Here is a 16,615-nt window from a genome sequence, read left to right as displayed (position 1 = left end):
AGATGCATTATGCCAAAAATGCAGTTTGGATTAAAATCAACTTGGCCAAATTCCGTGTAACCACATTGACCTGTAACCCTGTTGATGAGTGGGTAGAACACTGCAGATGTTATCTCATTGCCTACAAATATATTCGTGGTTTTTTGTTTCTGTTTGTTTGTTTGTTTTTAATGTTCTGAACCATTGTGCGCCTAAAAACAAGAAGCCTCATGCCAGTGAAAGTGACTGGAAATTGAGAGTGAAACAGATTAGCTTGCTGATTGAAATCCGTAAATAGCTGGGCTTAAATGGTAGAATGCAAAATGGACATGTATTGTTCTAATCTGGGTTTATTAGTAACGGGGTAAAGAAGGCTTACATCTGTATATGTACATGTATTCTTTATAGCTAGGTGTTGAAGGGCTATGACAATGGGTGTAGCTTTGTAAATGAGATTAACAATAAGGGTTGTTAATATTGTTTGTATTGTGCTAGTGTCTAGAGGCTGCAGCTACGATCAGGACTGCATTGCTAGGTGCGATACAAACATACTAAGAGACAGCCCCTGCCCCAAAGAGCTTACAGTCTATTTAGGAAGTCCCTGTTTTACAAATGAGTAATGGAGGCATGGTAGATTAGATCCCAATTATAGTCACTGGAATTTAATCACATGCCTATAATTCAATACTTGGTTGAGTGCTGGCCTGAATAGGGATGATTTAATCATGTGCTTAAAGAGTTTCTTGAATCAGGGCCTAATTGACTTGGCCAAGGTCACACAAGGATCTGTATTTGACCGTGTTTCTTTAATCACCATGTTAATTCAGGTATGAGCCCGATGTGCGCAATGGCTACTAAAAAGGCTCTGCAAAGGGATTCATCCCTTTATGTCCGCACTGAGTCCCACTGATTCAGAATGCCCTATCAGATCCCTCTGCATGAGGAGGGACTATCTCTGATCATGTATCCTAATGTGAGCCGCTTAAGGAAGACGGAATGTTATTTACAACACCAAAATAAATGCCATTCCTTTAGGTGGTGAGCAATATTTCACATTCATAACCGCATTAATAAATTGAAAGAATAGAATAAATCAGATTGCTGTTAGAAAACATACAAAGTTTATTTTTACATACACATAAAAACAGATGAAAATTCTGCAGTCATGCACATGAACACATCAACAGAGCACTTGCAAACGCACTGCCCTCTAAACAGCAACACGTCTTGCAGAACTGAAATTGCAGCTGGCAAGATGGAACTTTTGGTCTGTTTGCCATTGCTGTAACCCGTTTGCCCAGTTCACAGCCCTGTGACGTCACTCAAGCCAAAGGGAGTTTTGCTGGAATAAGGAGTGCAGAGTTGGCTTGACGGGAGTTTAATGCAAAAAGGGGCAGACTTTTGCAGAAGCCTGATTGAATTTTACACCCGTTTACACCAAAGCCTGCCCTTACCCTGACTTAGGTACCATCTCTAAGTGAATTTTAGCCCTCTGAGTTGCAGAACAGCGCTGTTGCAGTTGGGCTGGTTACTTCTGTTGCATAACCAGCTTCATTATAATGCATTCCCAGGACAGGGACATGACCCTCGCCCTTGTGGCGTTAGCTCTGGAAATACAAGCTAAATATAAATCTCCTTACCTCTTTTCGTAATGGTAACTTACAAAGCACAGTAACACGCATGACAAACTGACAGTTTTTCATTAAAGTAGAGCATCCTAGTGCTTCTAAATATTAGAACCCAGCTCCCAAACATTACTGCATTTCACTCTCTGTTATTCTCTGCATATTGAACCCATGAAACAAGGTGGAATCAAATACTGACATACAGAGAATACTGATTCTCTGGGTATATAGAACCAGCATTGGTTGTAACATTTCTAGTGTAGCATTTTCCGGTTGCAGCTCCTGGTTCATAATGTGAGAAATAAAGCAAAACAAACCCTTGCCAGCCCTATGTGCAGCTTCATGCATTTGAATGCAAATTACCAAATCCACCTTAAAACGGTGGGTAATAATTTAAATTATCCCCCACAACCCTAACCAGTCAGTGAGTTAATCCCCATCAAAGACTGAAGGATAAGACACTATGGCCTGACTTTCAAAGGTGCTGAGCTCCTGCAGCTCCCGTGGGCTTCAAGGACCACTGTGGATGCCCCAGCAGCTCTGAAAGTCAGGTGATTAAATGGCTAGTAGCAGTTAAAAGTTAAGTTCTATTAGAACCAAAGCATTTCATTCCAAATACTGTTTTTTCTTATGATAGTGAGCTAAGTTTAAACTCAGGTCAGGTTGATCAGAGTCTGTTGTTTGTTACATCATCTGCTAGTGTTTCCTAGAGAATTCAAGGTTTTGAATGTAAACCCTGCACCCCCAAATTTCATTTCATGTAAAAGCTGACCAAAAAGCCTTTTTAGGAAAGAAAAAGCCCTGTTTTAGCTATGATTAATTGGCTATTTTAAGGCTTAAGAGCTCTGATTCTAGAGAACAGGTTAGTTCCCTTTCTGAATTACAGAACAGAGACCATGCCTACAGATGTTTAGCTTAGAGAGTAGGGCCCTGATTCAGCAAAGCCGTTAAGCATGTGCTTAACCTTAAGCACATAGGTATAAATGCTTTGCTGGATTTGGGGCCTAGAACTCCCGATTAGACAGACCCTGACTTCAGCAGAAGTACACCAGGGATGAGTATGACTCATTATCTACTCCCTCAAGAGTATTTCCTGAAATATAAGTTTCGGTATTTCCAAGCTAAGTGTAAAAATAGCACAATCATACGAAGTACAAATATCAAACAATAAATAATAGTTTAAAAATGACATTGCTTTTTCCTATTTAAAAAAAAGACACCTGTAAATGTAAACATTGAGGTATTGGAAGTAATAAATACTTAATATGGGGTAGGTATAATATGTTTTTTAAAGTACAGCATTAATACTGTTCAGCCATAGCCCTTGGCCCAAACCATAAGATTATTCTATGTCTCATGCGTTTGGAGAGTCTAACGTTACTTTTATAAAACAGCAGTTTCCTTGTGGTGAAAGATGCAGAACTTTTTTGGGTTTCACTTTACCATCTTCATCATCAAGTATTCTTCAATGTAGTTAATGAATATGTCAAATTCTCCCATTGCCTTATAGATTCCTTTCTCTTGTAACTAGGGGAAGGGGAAGAGCAGAGAAAATAAATTACTTAATATCAATTAATTTACACATTAGTAATTAAGTGTCTAATAAATCACAAGATAATTTAAGTTAAAGCATGATAAGCCTAGATGCACAGTTCATAGAGAGTGTGGAAATGTTACTCAGATTCTCATTAAACCACAAATGTCGAATCACAGCTAACTCACAAGTAATGGGAGAATTGATATGTAGTTTGCAAGCAGTTCATTAAGCAAATTTGAATTGCTTTGTTTGGAGACGTAGCTCTTATGATATATTTCTGTTCTCTGATTGGCTGAATGTAACTTTTAGGATCAGTTTCCAATGGGAATGCTTGTGATTAGGAATTCAAAATTGGCTTCCCACAATGATCCTGCTTGACTTGCTTAAATACTTTAATTTGACAGAATGTTCAAGAACAAGAAACAGAAGTAATGCAAACACACTCAAAGCAAACTATGGTTTTGAAAAAAAACCATGAACTTCTGCAGATTTTTTTAATGCAACATTTGTCCAGCATATGTTAATTCCAATAGGAATCATAATACCAGCTTTTGGACAATGTGAACTGATAGGCTCATTCCTAACTCATTTGTGGTTGTATAATATACCATACAGATATTTGTTTAGATAATTTGTACACATTATAATTCCGTCTGCAATTTAAGCTGTTTTCCTGAAGTTGCTCTGGCTAGTGCAGTTACTGTATCTATCTGACCCAGCCCCATTGCATTGTCATGCACTTACTGAATGCCCCATAATCTTTAGTGTATTTATTCTCGCAAAACAATGGTGGGGTAGGGATGTGCTCTTATCCCTATTGTTCAGACAGAGAATCAAGGCCCAGAGAATGCCCCAAGTCCTACAGGGAGTCTGTAGTAGAGCAGGAACTGGAACCCCTGTCTCCAAAATCCCAGGCTGGGCTATCTTTCCCCTCTAACAGTTAACTGTTTTAGAGTCAACATGTCCTTTGCTTTAGCATTGGTGTTAGCCAAACCTGAGACGGTTGAGAGCCCAGGTTCAGTTTGGCTCACCAGCCATCACTTTTGATACTTCTCTGACCCTCATCCAAAAAGTCTAAATCTCTTGAATGTGAAAAAGGGCGTGTGTGTAGCGGGGGTGTAGCATGAAGCTCAAATGGACCATTGTTATGGTATTGCAGCATTTCTGGTCCCAGTCCAGGCCAGAAATGCAAAAGCAAATGATCCTTGTAAAAAAACCTGGTTTCAATAGTGGGCCAGGTTTCAGGGGCTGGTTAGCAAATGGACGGGAGAGTTACCTTATCGTATGTTTCCTTGATCTGCTTCAAGGTCTGGCTCCTCTTCTCGCAGGTGAAGAATCTATGCTGTGGAGGAAAGCAGCCAGGGATTTTTAACAAAACAGCCTTCCTTTATGGTACAGCTCTGGATGGGTGAGAGACAGGCTGCCCCAGCCCAGATGTGTGCTAGGGAAACTATGATTGAGTCCTTTATCCCCACTCCTCCTGCCACAGTAGCCCCTCAGCTCCCCAGCCCCACTCTCTCACAAGGCTGTGCTTTCCCCCTTTTTACCAGCTTTCCTCTCCCCTCATCCATTTCCCTCACTTCTTTCAAAATTCCTCTCATCTTCCCCATGTCAGTCACATGTGCCCTTCAAAACTAAGCCTTTGTGATAGATATAAATGAAATCCATTCACAGATATTTATTCTCGGGGGACTAGCTCAGTGGCCCCCTTGCTAGGATGTTGTATCCTTCCCCCTCCACCCCCCAGCCATCATTTGTCTTTTTACATTGTGAGCTCTCTGGAGCAGGAACTGTGGCTACTTTTTACTGTGGCCTACCCAAAGATGGCTGGATCCATTCTGGGACCTCCAGATGCTACCCCTATGCAGATACCAATAGCCATTATGTTCGAGGAGTTCTAGTAACCAGCTCGGCAAACAACCTGTGTGATGTCCTCTCAGGGAGGGTTCACCCTCCCGTTTGCTGAATTGCTTGCTCACTGACTGAGTCATTTCACTACCAGATGACAGAGTCAGGACACCACAGCCAGCAGTTCCAGGAGCTGAGGCTGAATTCAGCTTTCATTCTGCCATCCCAGCCTGTGAGAGCAGCTCCTTTCAGGTAAGGGCTTCAGATAAACCCTTTTAAATTAAACTTTGATCAGTGTTTATTACAGGGCTGCGGGCTGGCCTTTAAAAATAAATAATTACTTCTAAAACTTTACAACTGAATCTTGATGATACAAATCATAGATTCCTAGATAGCAGGGGCCTGAAGGGACTGCTTGGGTCACCCAGTCTCTGTGCATGTCCATCTATCTCTGGTCTATATACAGTGAAACCTTCCCCATGATGAGTAAAATTCTGCCTCCCTTTTATGTAATGACCAGGATGTCAGTCCCCAGAATCCAGCTGGACTGTATTTTTAATGTGCTTGTCGCTTGTGCTATCTAGACTGACATCAATGGCCAAGCTCCAATCAACCTCAGTGGTGCAGGATCAGACTGAAGGTGGCTTGGCAAAACCTTTGTAGGCCTCCTCCCTTATAACACCACCCTGAGCTTCTTGCTGAGTCACGGCACCGATGGATTTGCAGACACCTCTCTTCACTGTTGGCATGTACTGCAGCCCCTCAGCCCCTGTGGCAAAGAACTTTCAAGAAGCTCTCCATCAAGAAGCTGCAGAGGTTTCATGCTGCAGCTTTGCTTGGGATACGTATATTGATATCCCCTTGTGTTCAGCTCCCTGGGAACTTGGCAAGTGATCTGCGAAAGGAAGCTCCAATACTTACACAGCGCTTCAGTGCCTGCCTCAGGTCCAGCAGCATGTTGCCAATGGAGCCCACACTCCGCTTGATGTGTTTGCTGCTGTTGATCGCCTTCGGTAAGACTTCATCCAGGTAAAATCGGATCATGTCTGACACTGACTGGCAGCCCAAATAACCCTGGCGGAAGAGGAGCGAGTTGCGTTAATGACACGCCACCACAACTGGAGGAAACGGCATAAGCAGCTATCAGATTCAGTCATCATCACTGGCCAGAGGTTTGGCTCTATGAGTTATGCTGTGCACCTTACAGAGTTCTTTCCACAGTGCTGTACTGCCATCCTATGAGGTTGGTAAATAAGCACTATTATCCCTGCTTTACAGATGGAGAAACTGAGATGTAGAGAGGTGAAGCAATTTGCCCAAGCCCACAGACAGCAACAGCATCCTGGAAATCTGGAGTTCTGACTCCCAGTCCTGTGCTCTGACCACTAGACCACACCAAGCACGAAAATAGAAGCAGAGCAATCTCAAAGGGAGTGACTATCTCGGACAGATGTTAGACAGGCAAAGATACAATCCGATGAAGTGAGCTGTAGCTCACGAAAGCTTATGCTCTAATAAATTTGTTAGTCTCTAAGGTGCCACAAGTACTCCTTTTCTTTTTGTGAAAGATACAATGAAATCAGTTTTATAGGTATGATATTCTTATACTACTACCAGTTTTAAAAACACTCTAAACTTTGTATAGTACTTCCAGCTGCCTCTGTTAGAATGGCATTAGCTTAGAATTAGATTCACAGTGCACAGCAAAGTTCTCACCTTAAAATCTTCCAGTAAATCCTCCTTTAGCAACAAGATGTCAAGTTCATCGTCTTTGGCTTGCTGTAAAAATATGCAATGGAAGTGTCAGTTTTATCAAGGTAGGCAGCCTACAATATCTTCATTGCTACTGTGTAAAAGTACTTCAGTTCATCAAACTGTCTGATTTGCCCGAGTGCATGTTGCTGTCTTAAGGCAAACATTGGAAATAAAAGCATCTGAGCATAGAGAAGGGGTGTGTGTGTGTGTAATAACATTCAAGTGCTGATACCCTCCCACATGCCTGTGCAATTAGTTTGAAGTCCAAAGAAGACGGGGAAAAATGAAATCACATAGGTGGGTGATTTATTCAACACATGGGTAATTTTTTAGCCTGCCTTTCAAACCTGCTTACTTTCTTCTGACTTCAGATAGTGTGCATATAACAGCACCCAAAATTACTGTGATATATAATAACAGGTCTATTAAGGAACTACGTGATCCTGTTACCAGCACTTCACTCAGAGACTTGTAGCAAACTTTGATTTAAAGTCTTAAATCCTATATATCTACCAACTGTCATGTTAATTTGGTTGATAATACAAACACAATGCCATTATTCAGTGATTTAACCTAGAGGGATGACATCTCAATTTTTTATATCATTAGTACGTAATGCCATTGATTTTATATTGCAATTTAGATGCATTTAAGGCAATATTGGTATGAATACAATTGCAAATGGTATGCATCCCTTTTTGCATGATTACTTTGCTCAGTTGTCAGCTAGACCATTCTAATACATCTCCCACCACAAAGATTTAATGCTACCCTGGCAATCTATCCACAGGCCGCATTCCCATGCAGGAGAGGGAAATGGGCACTAAATTCTCTAGACACAGAATTACTTCTTTCTGGCTTTGGTTGTATCTTAATGTTCGTATTTTAACACAACTTGAAAGCTATAGTGAAATATTTCCATCTCATCCATCATTAACTTCAATGGAGTTGCACCCACTTACACCAGAGTTGAATTTATCCCCGTCAGTAAAGGAATAATTTTAAATGCAATGTCAAAAAAATTAAAATGCCTTAAAATTCATTGTGAAAGCAGCTGATATTTCTGTAATTGCAGCTGGATAACAAAAAAAAAAACCTTTGCACATTTTCTCTCCCCTTAGCAAGTGATGAAACTAAACTATTTATTTCACCTGCAGCAGCGAACACAAAACACAGTGTGCCTGCATCTAAATCTTTTCTGCCCAAAGGAACCTATCTCCTGTGTGTGGGTATGCCAGATCACTGACTGAAAGTGCAAAAGCAGTAGACAGAAGGCGACAGGCTTTGACAGGTGTCATACTCACAAAATAATCTTTAATTTCACCAAATGCAATCCGCAGGTCTTTGAGCCGAAGGGGCAGGAGATTGGCGAGATGTGTGCAGCTTTCTTCAGAGAGCTGGCAGCTGGCATGTTTGATGCTGGCAATCAGGGCTGGGAAAATGAGTGCTGTGAGAAGTTTCATTTCTCAGCTGAGTTTCTTTCTTGTGGTCCAGTTATTAGTTCAATTTCACAAGAGGCAAAAAGCCAGATCTGAATGCCTTCACCTTGATGGAGCTCCTGATTTTATACTCTCCAGACATGCTCTCAATTTCCTTTCCCATTTCCTGGGGACTAATATTGGGGTTTTAAGACATTCATTAAAACCAAAGGTCACAAGAGTTTCCCGTAAGAGGCTTCCTGTGCTCTGGCCCCCCTCCCCTTTCCACACCCCATCAAATCGTTTGTGTTAGACGCTGCATTTTTTTTTTTACATAGCTTGTTTCTTGTAAATTTGAATGTGGCTAAAGAATTTGAACATGAAAAGGTGCAGTACGGAGGACACTTCTGCATTCTCATGGGTATTTTCTATTTTTACATGAAAGACCTGTGTGGGGAGGGGGAAGTGTTTCCATTTTTAAATCTCTGTAATGCCTTTACCTAATTTAAATTTTCTAGGTCATCACCACCAAGCAAATGTCATTTTAATGGCTTTTGAGCCTTCTGAACAGGGAAATATTCACCCCTTATCACCAAGGAGTATGAATTCCCATTTCCGGGTCCTTTCAATGTGGAAAATAATCCTTTTATCAATAAACAAATAAAAGTTCTTATGAGGAAATAAATAAAATCTTATCTAGGGTTTATGGAAATCTACACAGAGCAATTAAAAAACCCCCTTCGGACTTTTTCCATAGGAAAAAGTATGTTATCACTCATGATCTAGCTAAATTCCGATATTTGTAGTAATTGCAACCTGCTAAAACTCCCATGTTCAGCGTTCAAATATGCTACCCAGTTTGTTTCAAATGAACTTTATAGTAACCTTCTTCACTCTGCACCATCTTTTGTGCAGCATTGCTGTGTACTGTTAAAAAGCTGCCACATTCTCTTCCAAGGCATTGCATGGCAGGGGTGTCTGGAATAACTCCGGTGTCTTTATTACACATATGCAGACAATATACAACAATATTCTCCTCTTGGATTCAGCTAGACCAGGGGTGGGCAAACTTTTTGGCCCGAGGGCCACATCTGGGTGGGGAAATTGCTTGCAGGGGGTTGGGGTGCGGGGGTGGAGTGTCGGGGTGTGGGAGCAGGGGTGGTGTGCAGGAAGGGGCTCAGGGCAAGGAGTTGGGGCAGAGGAGGGATGCAGGATGTATGAGGGGCTCAGGGAAGGGGGTTAGGGTGCAGGAGGGGGCTCAGGGCAGGGAGTTGTGGTGCAGGAGATTTGCAGGAAGTGGCAGGGGGCTCAGGGCAGGGGGTTGGGGTGCAGGCAGGGGGCTCAGGGTAGGGAGTTGGGGTGTGGGGTGCAGGAGGGGTTCAGGCTCCAGCCCTGCGCCGGTTACCTAGAGCAGCTCTGGGGTGGCAGCGGCGTGCACCGGAGCCAGGGCAGGCTCCCTGCTGGCCCCAGCCCCACGCCATGCCTCACCGCACCGCACCGCACCACTCTGGGAAGTGGCCGGCACCTTGTCCCTGCATGGCCCCTGGGGGGGGGCAGAGGGCTCCGCGTGTTTCCCTCACTTGTGGGTACCTCCCCTGAAGCTTCCATTGGCCGCGGTAACCTCTTCCTCGCCAATGGGAGCTTTGGGAAAGTACCCACAGGCAAGATCACTATGTGGCACTCTCTGCCCCCACACCATCAGGGGCTGCAGGGACGTGGTGTGGCCACTTCCCGGAGTGGCACAGCACCACAGGTGTGCAATCCCATGGGCTGGATCCAAAGCCCCAGAGGGGCCGGATCTACCCCGCAGGCTGTAGTTTGCCCAACCCTAAACTAGGCCCTTGGTATATGCTCAGATACCACAGTGATGTGCAATTTATAAATATGTGTAATAGTAATTTTGGTAGTATTAACATCATGGGAGTTTAGGGTGTGATCCCATGCCTACTGAAGTTAATGGAAGTCTTCCTATTGTCTTCAAATCAATATGGAATTGGCTCTGATTCCTAATCTTCAGATACAATTCCCAAATTCTATGCAAGCACAGCATTTGTAATGGAGAACTGCACTGTGGGTCACTGAAGAGAATTTGATTAAAGTTTAAGAGCTTCTGGGTGAAAGGGGCTTATAAATACCAACTATTCACATTAATCTTTTAAAATTTTTCATAGTTTTCCTTTTTCTGCTCATTTAAAATAAGGATGTTCCTCATACCTTTAGGCTATTTCATTTTCAGCCACCTCATTTTTAGTTTCTTTATTGCTTTTCGCACAAAGAATGAAGCCATTGAACCAGTATAACTTTGACATCTTCCAGACTTTCAAGCAAAACCTGTAGGAGGTAAGTGTGACAGGTTTGATCACAGAAACCCCCTTGGGACTGCCACCTGATGTGCTGAGACTACCCCTGAGCCCCTTTTCCCTGGCAGCTTGGGACTTCAGAACCCTGCCTGGTTGTGCCAGACACACCAGCCTGCTACATACACAGACCCAGGTCTGAACTACATCCCCCAAATGCTGCAGGCTTAACTGCAAACAGCTTAAGAAGTGTTTCTGTCTTCAACACCCAGATGCCCAGTTTCCAATGGGGTCCAAACCCCAAATAAATCCATTTTACCCTGTATAAAGCTTAGACAGGGTAAACTCATAAATTGTTCACCCTCTATTACACTGATAGAGATGCACAGTTGTTTGCCCCCGCAGGTATTAATACATACTCTAGGTTAATTAATAAGTGAAAAGTGATTTTATTAAATACAAAAAGTAGGATTTAAGTGGTTCCAAGTAATAACAGGCAGAGCAAAGTGAATTATCAAGCAAAATAAAATAAAACACACAAGTCTAAACCTAATACAGTAAGAAAATGATTACAGATGAAATCTCATCCTCAGAGATGTTCCAGTAAGCTTCTTTTACAGACTAGCCTCCTTCCTGTCTGGATCCAGCAAACACTCTCACCCCTGTGGTTACTGGTCTTTGTTCCAGTTTCTTTCAGGTAGCCTCTCCACCCCAAAGGACATCTTTTGAGCCAGCTGAAGACAAAATGGAAAGGTTTCCAGGGGCTTAAATAGACTTCCTTTTGTGGGTGGAAACCCCTTCTCCTCTCCTATGCAGAATCCAGCTCCAAGATAGAATGTTGGAGTCGCATGGGCAAGTCACATGTCCATGCATGACTCAGTTCATTACAAGCCAGGCCACATTCCCAGGAAAGCTCAGATGTGGATTGGCGTCTCATAGTTTATTGTTAGCTTAAGTGTTTCTTCATTGGGTACTTACTGAGAATAGTCTTTTCTCAGGAAGCTGACCAACTGCATCACTGAGGCTACTTAAAATTAAACAAGTACACAGCCAATATTCATAACTTTGAATACAAAAATGATACATGCATACAAATAGGATGAATTACATGCAGAACATAACCTTTGCAAAGATATGTTACATGGCATATCTAGCATAAATCTATTCCAGTTATGTCATCTTTACACTCATAAGCATATTTCCATAAAGCATTATGGGGTTCAACCTCACAGTATGTGCAGGTTATTTGAGATGGGTCTGGACCAGAAGCCTGGTTATGAATACCCTCCAACTTTGGAGTTGAATAAGTCAACCTCTAACTGAGACAACTGAGGAAGAAACTTACCCTAACAGCAGGCTATTTCAGAAATATCCACTTCTAGTTTTCTTTTCACCTTCCTCTGAAGTATCTGATTCTGGCCAGTGTCTGAGGCAGGATATTGGATTAGATGGACCATGGGTCTGATCCAGCATGGCAATACTTATGTTCCTATTTTTAGAGTGTGGGCCAGTCACTAATATATACCGTTACCCTAGCTGCATTATATCTGTAATATACAGACAGAGGTAGTCAAGTAAATGTGTGATTAGACTTCAGGAAAACCATGTAGCAGGTCATGCAGGATCTGTTGTAGATGCCACCAGACAAATGTATGCTTTTTCCTTCTAGTTAACTTTATTTCTTTGACATTTAAAGACAACTCCTCATTCACCTTTAAAGCCACTGCTCTGGGTTGTTTTAAATTTATCACTCAAAGCATATAGGACTTATGAAAACACTTTAATCTCAGAAGTTTTTAGGAAACTAGTTTAATGAGACAAGAACACACGAGGGGAACAAACTGGCAAGAACTTACCAGTTTTTGGTCTCTCTTCTTCAGCGATATGTAAATAATGTCTGCAAAGTTCAAGGGAACTGAAGAACAAGTAAAGAGCTGCTCACTGCTGTGAATGCTCTGCAGTGGAAGAAGTTGACATGACAGGAACACCTGCCTGCTACAGGAGTTCTGACACCTTCCTCTGAAGTATCTGGTGCTGGCCGCTGTCACAGATGGGATACTGAGCTGGGTGAATCATGGGTCTGACCCAGTCTGGCAGTTCAAATGCTCTTTCAATCGACAGTAAAGAAAGAAAGAAAGTTTGCAAAATTAAGAAACATAGGGCCCAACCGATCCCTGCTATAACTCTATGAAGTCAATGAGTTATACCAGGGATACTTTAAGCCTATAGAGCCTTATTTTCAGGACAGCCAGATTGTGCATTTGGATCATCCTCACTTTGGTAAATAATTGTCCAATTTGTGCACTTACATTTTTATCTAAGTGACCAAATATAGGATTTGGATATCCGATAGAAGGCCATCCTAGTACAATACCTCATCTGATTTCTGTACACTAAGATATGGCTTGACATCCCAGGAAAAATACACTTGAATAAACTCACATGATCAGAATAAATGGAGACTCTGCTGGTTTTATAAAAATGATTTTATTTGGGGGTTAGGATTTTGGCTCATAACATTTTGTTTTGTTTTGTTTTGTTTTAATTCAATAAAGCTCTAGATCTATAAAGGACATTTGATGGTAGTCTTGCGTTTACTTTTGCTAAGGTGCAACTGTTGGGCTTCTGGCTAGCTGCCAATGTGGCTATTCGAGGGTCACACGTTTTGAGCATCCCAGGCACTGGAGACATGTTTCTCAATTCCACCAACATAACAGCAGCAGCACTTACGGCACTTTTCACCTGAGGCTCTCAAAGAGCTTTAGAAAGGAAGACAAAGTATAATTATTGCCATTTCACATATGGGGAAACTGAGGCACAGAGCGAGGCAGTGTCTTGCCTAAGGTCACCCAGACAGTCAGTGGCTGAGCCGAGAATAGTATCAATCCACTCTTAATAGTTTGGGAGCCACTGTAGGTAAAGTGCCCAGATTATCCAAATCATCATTGTTGTGGTTACTTCCAAAGGCCACAGTCACAGGATTCATCTCCCGTTCCACTGTGTGCCATACAGACACAGAGATGAATATGGCTCCTTCCGCTGGAAAGCTTCCAATATAAGGCTACAATCCAGCACAGGGGAGAAGTCACGTTGACTTCAATGGGGCTCCCTGCAGGTACAGAGGACTGCCCGCATGGCGCTCATGGCAGGGATAAATATAACCCATGGCTTCTTTCATTGCAAACAGTCACACACTTACCTTCAAAACAGCTCAGAGACCAGAACTGCCAACACCACTGGGCTCCAGATTAACAGCCCTGCAACTGTGGTGCTGCTAATAGGTGGGACCTTTGGTATTAGGGATTGTGGGGTTGTCTTATTCTAACCAGACCAGCTTCATAGATGGGCTGTAAGGAACTGCATTTGTTTGTTATGACTGAGCTGGTGCCCAAGTGTTTTCTCATTAGGCAGCTGCGTCTGTGGGACCAACTGGGCATATGTATCATGGAAGTCTGTGCTTTAGCACTAAGGTGTGGGGTTAAAATGCATTAATAGCTGTGTGTATTTGCATTTCTGGCTTGCTTTAGTCCTGTTTGGCTTCCTGGAAATGGACACCCTTACAATAACCTTACACGGGCGACTCCGTGCTGGCTGTACAAACTGGGGTGTAATGGCATCACATTGTGAAAATTATCACAGTGGCAGTCAGAAAAATAACCGTTTCGGTGCTGAAGATATTTCCTCTGACACTTCTTTCCGTTTCCGCTTTCCTACCAGGACGTGTCTCTCTTTGTTGTTGTTGTTTTTTTTTTTTTGGTTGGGTTTTTTGTTTTTTGCTGAGTCATTGCAAGAAAGATTCTGACAACGATTTTGAACATCTTGTATTCAGGAAAGAGAAAGTAGACATAACCTTAACATCTGTTTTTTGTTTTTTAAGGGCAGGTGTTGTTTTGAAGCAATTTGCTATTTTCAACCTATGGTCCACAGACCCCAGGGGGACTGCAGACTATGCCTAAGATTTCCAAAGGGATCCGCAGCTCCATTTGAAATTTTTTAGGGGTCTGCAAATGAAAAAAGGTTGAAAACCACTGTTACTGAGCCCTGACTCATTGCATGACCTTGGGTAAGTCACTTCATCTCTCTGTTCTACAGTTCTCTATGAAGTGCAATTAGTTTGTGCTGGAAAACCCCTTTGAGAGACTTGAAGCAAAGATGATAGAGAAGTCTAAAGAATTATTAATGAGAAGTATTATATGTTAAGGTTAATATCTGTGCAATTCGGGGAGATTCACATGAAGGAAGCAGATTAATTGTTGGCCCCAGGGCATGACTGACTAGGAACAAAGGAATGAAACAGAATTGGAAGATGGCCAAGGGGCAATTTCCCCTCTAATGGAGATGATACCTATGCCTGTGGGTTTTTTTGAATGGGTGACACGCTTTGAAAAGGCAAGAGCAGGGGCATTTCTAATGAATCATTGCCCTGGACATTGGACATAATCTGAATCATCTCTTAGGTCAGTCACAGTCTGACATAGCCAGAGACAGACGGAAAGAGGAAGTTGACGAGGACAGAGAAATGACCAGCATCTAAGATGTTGCCTACAGGAGAGAGCTTTTTGAACTGATTCATTAAACCAGTGCAGCCCCCCTGTGTGGATACTCATATTTCAGTTTGAGTAGCTTACTTAGGGATGGCTTAAACCTGTTCCCAATCAACTGAAGCTAAACCACACAGGAGTGTGTGGGAATTAACACCAGTTTATTGAATCAATTTAAATTTACACCTTAAGTTAAACAGTGCAACTTTCTGATTTAGACAATGTCTCAGGGCTAGTTTATATGCAAAACTTACACTGAAATGAATGGCTGGTTTGGTGCAAGTCTGGGTATGGGCAGTCTTGCAGAATAAATGTCCACACAGAGACTTGCACCAAAATAACAAAAGGCATGAATTAAAACTGATTTAGTTATTTCAGTGGAAGCCCTAACTATATGCATCCTCTGTCAAATACAGGCTTCTCTGCCCCAGAGAGTCTCCTGTATCCAGCTCCGGGTTAGCCTCAGATCATGAGGCCCAGAGGAAGTAGTTGGCCTATTTATTTTTCTTTAGCAGTTTCTTTGTGCAGCATTATCTAGAGATGGGACCTTGAGCAGGTCTGAATCCCAATTCTGCACCATTTAAGCCAACAAAGAGATTTACCTTTGACTTCAATGGGAACAGGATTAAGCGTCTTAATGGGCATGTAAAGGGCAGAGGTAGATCTCAGCTGGTATAAATTGTTACCGTTCCATTGAAATCAGCGGAGCTGTGCCTGATTATGCCAATTGAAGATCTACCCCCAGTTACGGTTGACCTCTAGTTGCTCCAGATTTACACTGTTGTAACGAAGAGCAGCATTTGGCCTCTTCTTGTACAAAGATTGCAGGACAAGCCTGTGCTTTGTCCATTCCATAAAGGAAACTAGCTCCTCTGTGTGAAATGCTGCGTTGTGTTTACCTGGGTTTCCGTTTTGCAGAGCCTTGCATCTGAGATCTTGAGTGTGCAGTTTCACTCTGACTCGCTCTTGCCTAGTGCTATGGAAACACATTCACTGCGCACTACTATGTGGTGATTGATTGATTGAATGAATGAATGAATGAATGTCCGGGGACGTGGGTGTATCTCTCAATCTTTAGGAAATAGATTTAACATTTGCCAACGATACAGTTTCAGGAAGGAAAGAATGTTACTGAAAAGTCATTCATGCACTTCTGCTCCATTTCCCACAATCTTCTAAGAACTTTCCTGTGCATGGGAGATATGCTACAACCCAGCGATATTGCTCCCTGCAGCATGCATTGCAAAATCCTGCCATTAGGGAAACAGTGTACCCCTGCAGTACATCATGTATAGTCCTGCACACCTGAGGAATGCAGCATGGGAATAAATGCTGTAGCCTTGCAGTATACAACCGGAGAAATTGCACCCATGTTCAGTACTATCTTGCATAAAACTGCACCCCTGATATGCAGAGGGGGATAATAATATTCCTGTACACTATGCTGTCTGGCAGATATTCCACCTCTGCTGAGCCCAGCCAAGGTAATATTGCACAGTGGCTGCAAAAAAACACTGATCATATTACACACCGGCTAGGGTTATATACAATAATACTGTAAATATACAGATGTTGCAGTATCTTTACTCCATGCTATCATTCCTGAAAGGCAATA

At 42.4% G+C, this 16,615-nt stretch overlaps 1 protein-coding gene across 1 annotated transcript; it reads right to left on the bottom strand.

Moving 5' to 3' along the window:
• Positions 1 to 1,085: 1,085 nt before the first annotated feature.
• Positions 1,086 to 8,374, bottom strand: IL10 (interleukin 10). Its single transcript, XM_038380100.2, has 5 exons — positions 8,049 to 8,374; positions 6,706 to 6,768; positions 5,911 to 6,063; positions 4,418 to 4,483; positions 1,086 to 3,131 (listed from the first exon to the last, which is right to left on the bottom strand). The coding sequence occupies exons 1-5, from the start codon at positions 8,205 to 8,207 to the stop codon at positions 3,039 to 3,041; spliced, it is 534 nt and encodes a 177-aa protein (XP_038236028.1). The 5' UTR covers positions 8,208 to 8,374; the 3' UTR covers positions 1,086 to 3,038.
• Positions 8,375 to 16,615: the final 8,241 nt, after the last annotated feature.

Source organism: Dermochelys coriacea, chromosome 21, assembly GCF_009764565.3.
Source record: "Dermochelys coriacea isolate rDerCor1 chromosome 21, rDerCor1.pri.v4, whole genome shotgun sequence".
NCBI lineage: Eukaryota > Metazoa > Chordata > Testudines > Dermochelyidae > Dermochelys > Dermochelys coriacea.
The sequence above is the reverse complement of the archived record's forward strand: the minus strand, read 5'-3'. Positions and strand labels throughout refer to the sequence as shown.

What these genes read in the sequence shown, in the direction of transcription:
- IL10 (XM_038380100.2), bottom strand. Translation starts at nt 8,207, where the DNA reads ATGAAACTTCTCACAGCACTCATTTTCCCAGCCCTGATTGCCAGCATC. An exon ending in GTGAAATTAAAGATTATTTT is followed by an intron (nt 6,769 to 8,048) that starts GTGAGTATGACA and finishes ATATTTTTACAG; the next exon opens with CAAGCCAAAGACGATGAACT. An exon ending in TCAAGGAAACATACGATAAG is followed by an intron (nt 3,132 to 4,417) that starts GTAACTCTCCCG and finishes CCCTTCCCCTAG; the next exon opens with TTACAAGAGAAAGGAATCTA.